This window comes from Orycteropus afer, unplaced genomic scaffold (genome assembly GCF_000298275.1).
Source record: "Orycteropus afer afer isolate SDZICR_OR568_19922 unplaced genomic scaffold, OryAfe1.0 scaffold00016, whole genome shotgun sequence".
Taxonomy (NCBI): domain Eukaryota; kingdom Metazoa; phylum Chordata; class Mammalia; order Tubulidentata; family Orycteropodidae; genus Orycteropus; species Orycteropus afer.
The window spans coordinates 17,575,814-17,581,410 of NW_006921603.1; the positions used below are offsets into that span (position 1 = coordinate 17,575,814).

Here is a 5,597-nt window from a genome sequence, read left to right on the forward strand (position 1 = left end):
CATAACAACAACAACAACAACAACAACATATGTTAAAATAGTATTTCAAATATATTATATGTTAAAATAGTATTTCAAATATATTAAGTTAAATATATTATTAAATTAATTTCACCTGCTTTTTACTTTCTTTAATGTAGTTACTAGATAATTAAGAATGACCTGTGTGGCCCATGTTATATTTCTATTTTAAAGACTTATACTGTGTGGAAAGAATAGTAATCATATCTGTTTGTTAATGGACCTGTTTCTTAATACATGGAGATCTTCAGCAAAGGAGAAATGTTTTGAGCTGGATAATTGTAGCTCATACCTGATTTTGAAGACTATGGAATATCACTGGCCTTAACCTGGAGGGTGATGTGTTGTGGAAGGCTTCCTGAGCTTGCCTAGAGAACACAGTCTTGTCATCAGCTTGACTTCATTGGAGCCATGCAAATGCACAAGGAAGATGAGTTGCACAACTTTTCACACAGTATAACTTGCCTAGGAAAGAGACATCTTTACACAAATAACATTGATGGGTGATTTCCTATGGTTTTTAATCTCAAAATTCTTTGAAGTGGACTGATAGAACAACATACAAGAAATTCACTTCTTACCCATTAATAGTGTCCACTTAAAAGAGTCTCCTCTTTGGATATTGGCTACATAGAGGTGGGAGGATGCAGTGAAACAGATTAAGTCTTTACTCAGATGCCACCTTTTCAATGGCCTCTACTTTGACTGTTCCATTTCAAATCACAACTTACCCTTTCGCTCCCAATTGCTGACCTACCCCATTCTACTTTTTCCTTTGAAGATGATTGCAGTATACCTGTTAAGATCAAACTCTGGTGGATTGAATTTATTGTTTTCTTATTGCCCACTGACTCTATGTTAAATATAGAAGTGGCACACACAAAAATGAGCAAGACAGTTCTTGTCTTTTAAGAACTCATAATTAAATGAAAACAGACATATACACGGTAACAATTTGAAGTTTGAGGATTGAACACATAGTATTTGATGGATATGAAGGTAAAACACAGGAGAACTGAGGAAGAAACAGACAAATGATGTATAGTTTCTGCCAAGCCACATGCAAATACCACAGATGAAGGCACAAAATAGCAAGTGTCACAGAGTGCAGTGAGAATCCAGAGGAGGGAATGAATCCCTTGGGAGGTCATGCAGTCTTCATGGAAGAGATGGCGTTTTCTTGTATGAACTCAGAAAAGTGGCTTCTGAGCTATCTCATTCTTATTCACTTTTCTTCCCCCCATTTGCAGCTTCTAGTACACCTGCTGTGAACATTCAGCCAGATGTTTCAGGAGCCTGGGACTGGCATGCTAAACCAGGTAAAGACCAACAGGTTATTTTTTTGTCCATATTTAACCATATGCTAAAGCATAATTCTTCACACAATGTGACCTAAGCACTTACACAGTGTTATAGTCCACCCATGTAATTTGTATTGACTTTTCCTGAAGACTCATTCTGGCTGAGCTTTTCCCATTGCAGTTAATGACATGACAGTGTTACATATTAAATGTTATTTAACTTTTCTAAGTCTTATTTGCTGAATTTCTACCTTGACAATAGAATCTGACAGATCTAGATGTATATCCAGTTCTACCACTTTTTGACAAGTCTTAGTCTCAGTTCTCTTATCTGTGAATAGGGATAATTATTCTTATTCCACATAGATGTTTAAGTGAAATAACTTACATAAATGCCTGACATATAGTAGATGCTGAATGAATATGGGTGTTTGTCTGTCTCCATGAAGTGCTGTGTCAGGGTTGGATTTGTCTGGAATAGATAAGGTCTTTTCCTCTTGGCTCCTACAGCATTAATTGAAAGCTATTTTGTATGACTGTGTTCCCAACCCTGTGCAGGTTGCACACACACACATACACCCAGAAATGTGCACACAGAGATCTACAAACATAAATACACAGATCCATACATACGCATTAAAGAAACAAACTAAAAAAAACCCCACTGCCATTGAGTCGATTTTGATTCATTGCAACCCTCTAGGACAGAATAGAACTGTCCCACGGGGTTTCCAAGGTTGTAAATCTTTACAGAAGCAGACTGCCTCATCTTTCTTCTGCAAAGCAGCTGGTGGGTTTGAACCACTGACCTTTTGGTTAGCAGGCGAATGCATGAACCATTATGCACTAGAGCTATACATAGGCATACATGCACAGATCCATACATATGCATACAAATACACAGATCCATATACACACAGAGAAATACGCATGCATAGATCCATACACATGCACACAAACACATATACAGATCCATACACATGCACATAGAAACATGCACACACAGATCGATACACATACACACAAACATGCTCAGGTCCATATAAACACACACAGAAATATGCACACACAGACCTGTACACATGTGCACAAACACACACAGATCCATACAGACACACACAAACAAGCACACACAGATCTATACACTATGTGCTCATCACAATAACTCTCTGATGCCATTGCTCCTTTTACTAATGAGAAAATGTTGAGCCCCAGGGATATTACGGAACATGTCCAAGGTCACTCTGCTAGGAAGTGGTAGAGCCCGAATTCAGATCCAGATCTGAGTCAAAGTCCATAGGAAATAATGAAGTCAGGTAACATGAAAGGTAAATATTACAGTAACAGTTCACAGGTGTGGTCAGGAAACAGCAAATGTCTTTTCTGTGCCCTGTCTCTGCTGCAGGCCAACATTCACTCAAGTCAGAGAAATAAGAGTCTAGCAACTTCTTACACATTTCTAAACCCTGTCCTGGTTTGCCCTAGAGACAAGATGGGCAGTAGCTCTGGAATTCTGAGTTTTAGAATTCATCCTCGAACAACTACCTCATTTTCAATGATCTTGTTTCCTTCTCAGGAGGTTTTGGAATGGGAAGCAGATCAGCTGCCACCAGCCCAACAGGATCTTCGCATGGCACACCCACCCATCAAAATAAACCCCAGACTCTGGATCCTTTTGCTGACCTTGGGGCACTTGGTACAAACTTAGCAGGTTAAGATTTAAATAAAATTTACTTATGGCTACAAAGCTAAAAATCTAAACCTTTGGTTTTACAGTGAGCTGGTTTTATTACCTGGAACCTAAAATAGTATGTATTCTTAAGCTACACTCTGAAAGGTGAGATTTGTTTAAAGATAAACAGGCATCAAATATCAGGTTGTAAATAACACTTATTAATCTAATTCTGAATGCCTAATTTTGGACTCTACAGGAATAAAGTTAGAACTTCTAGGAATATCTGCAGAGTTTGGCTGCAGCAAAGGTAATGTATAGGGAAATGGTGAGAGAGGAGGCTGGTCAGATAGATTAGGTGTCTGAACAAGAGCTGCAAGCCAACAGTTTTTGTCTCCTAGCCAAGGGTTCTGAGAGTAGAAATTGTAGGCAAGGATTCTGAGAGTAAAAATTGAACTTTCAAATTATATAGCTGCAATTCAAAAGAGGCAAAAGAGGGTCCTTCTCTTCATGGTATTTTCACATGAAACCATTGTGATACAAAGACCAAAACATTGATCCCTCCCATAGATATTCTGGTTTAATCGGTCTGGGATGTGGCTTGGGTATTTTTTTTAAAAAACAAAGGCCATTTCCCTTGAGTTGATTCCAACTTTTGCAACCCTGTTTGTTACTAGAACTCCTCCATAGGGCTTTTGGGCTATAATATTTATGGAAGCAGATCTCCAGGCCTTTCTTCTGCAGCGGGTGGGTGGGTTCACCCAGTCAAACTTTAAGTTAGTAGCTGACGGCAAACCGATTGTGCCACCCAGGGACTTAAATGCTCCCAGGTGATGCTAATGTGCAGCCAAGTTTGAGAACCACTTACTTTAGTTTTAATGCTAGCAGTGGCCTCAGAGTTTGGCTAGTGCTTTGTATTCTCTCAGTTCTGAGCATTAACAATTAGAAACACTTAGCGTGAGTAAAATATTCTGGAAGGGTAGACATCAGTAAGTCATAGCATGCTGATGAGCCCCATGAGGCAGGGTCAGCCTCTGCCTTTTCACCACTGTAACTGCAGCCTGGCAGGTACAAGGCACCCAATGATGTTCCATAACTGAAGGAATAGAATTTAAAAAGCATGGTGAGAATATGGAGTTTAGTTCTTTAGACTTTTCTTTCTTTATAAATATTTTAAATAATAAACATGTATATTCAGAAAAAAATAAGTAAGCATTCTTCAAAGTATAAAATGAAACTCCAATGCAGAATGAATACCCAGTGATAGGTATATGTTGATATGCAGTGGGCAGGAGGGGGACCCATGGTCACATGAAGAGAGGCTTCATGCCCTGAGTTTCAGAGTGAGAGGGGGTAATGCCAGGCTTCAGAGTACAAGTCATTACCTTGTCCTAGCTATTGAACCCTTACAATGTACCTTGGAAGAGAGGCCTGGTTATCTACTTCGAAAAGTCAGCCATTGAAAACTGTATGGATCACATTCTACCCTGACACACATAGGGTCACCATGAGTTGGAAACAACTTGACAACAACTGGTTAAGCAATAGTTAAGTGGTTTTGGTGTACCAGGCATTTGCTGGGCACATGAACTTTCATTATTTTATATTAATGTCTCTTAATTCAGAGTTTGTGAAGCACTGTCTTGTAGCCATTGTGCCTTTACAGCAGACTGTTGGTTTTTATTTCACAGAAGAGGAAACTAAGGTTCAAAGAGGTGAAGTTTTTCACCCAGTTTCAGAAGAGCAAGGATTCTCTATAGCTTATATTCCTAGTGCTCAGCACAGTACCTGGCACATAGTAGGTGCTCAGCAAATACTGATTGAATGAATGTATGAAGCAGTGAATGGATGCATGTATGAATGAATGCATGAATGAGTGATAGGGCTGAGACTCAAATTCATATGGACTCCAAGCCCAGTGGCTATTATATTATCTTTCTCCTGCAGAGTGGCTTGTGGGTTCAAACCTCCGATCTTTTGGTTAGCACCCAGATGCCTTAATCACTGTGTTGCCAGAGCTTGTTTTTCATTGCATGAAAGATCACCTCATTTCAGCTTCTTATTTTATACCTTTAAACAAGAAGCTACAGCTGGTCTTCAGAATATTTTGGAAACAGCCCATTGTATGTGCAATGAGTGCTTAAAAATTAAGAGATTATGAAATCTGAATTCTACTTAAATTTCTGGCACAAAATAATACCATTTTTTAAAGTTGAATGAGATCCTTTGTCTTGATCAAAGTTGTCAGACTATTGGCTGAGTTTACTCTCTTGCATGAAATGCAAGAAGTGTGAAATTGAAACCTACTTGTGAAATTTCAAAACATCTTTATTTACTCTTGGGCACTAACCATGCTTGTACTTACAACAAACAATGATTAATCCTAATAATTGAAGTTTTAGTAGTCCCATAATGAATGGACTTACTCTGTTTTATTCACGGTCCTTGTCCCTTGGTTGTTTTTACTCCAGTGAAGAGAGAGTCTGCTGAGAAGTTGGTGGGGAGGGAAGGATGGCACAGTGGGAAGAGTCAGAGAGGGCTCTTCTGGCTTGGAGTCAGAGACCTGGATTCAAGTCTCAGTTCTATCACTTGCATCTGTGTGT

At 39.0% G+C, this 5,597-nt stretch overlaps 1 protein-coding gene across 1 annotated transcript in view; it reads left to right on the top strand.

Annotated features, from left to right (window-relative positions):
- The window catches only part of DNAJC6 (DnaJ heat shock protein family (Hsp40) member C6), a 143,904-nt gene that overhangs the window by 127,862 nt on the left and 10,445 nt on the right, over positions 1-5,597 (top strand). The window contains exons 14-15 of the mRNA XM_007959208.2: positions 1,272-1,340; positions 2,899-3,018. Of these exons, the coding sequence (XP_007957399.1) occupies positions 1,272-1,340; positions 2,899-3,018 (189 nt within the window). The remainder of the gene's footprint in view (positions 1-1,271; positions 1,341-2,898; positions 3,019-5,597) is intronic.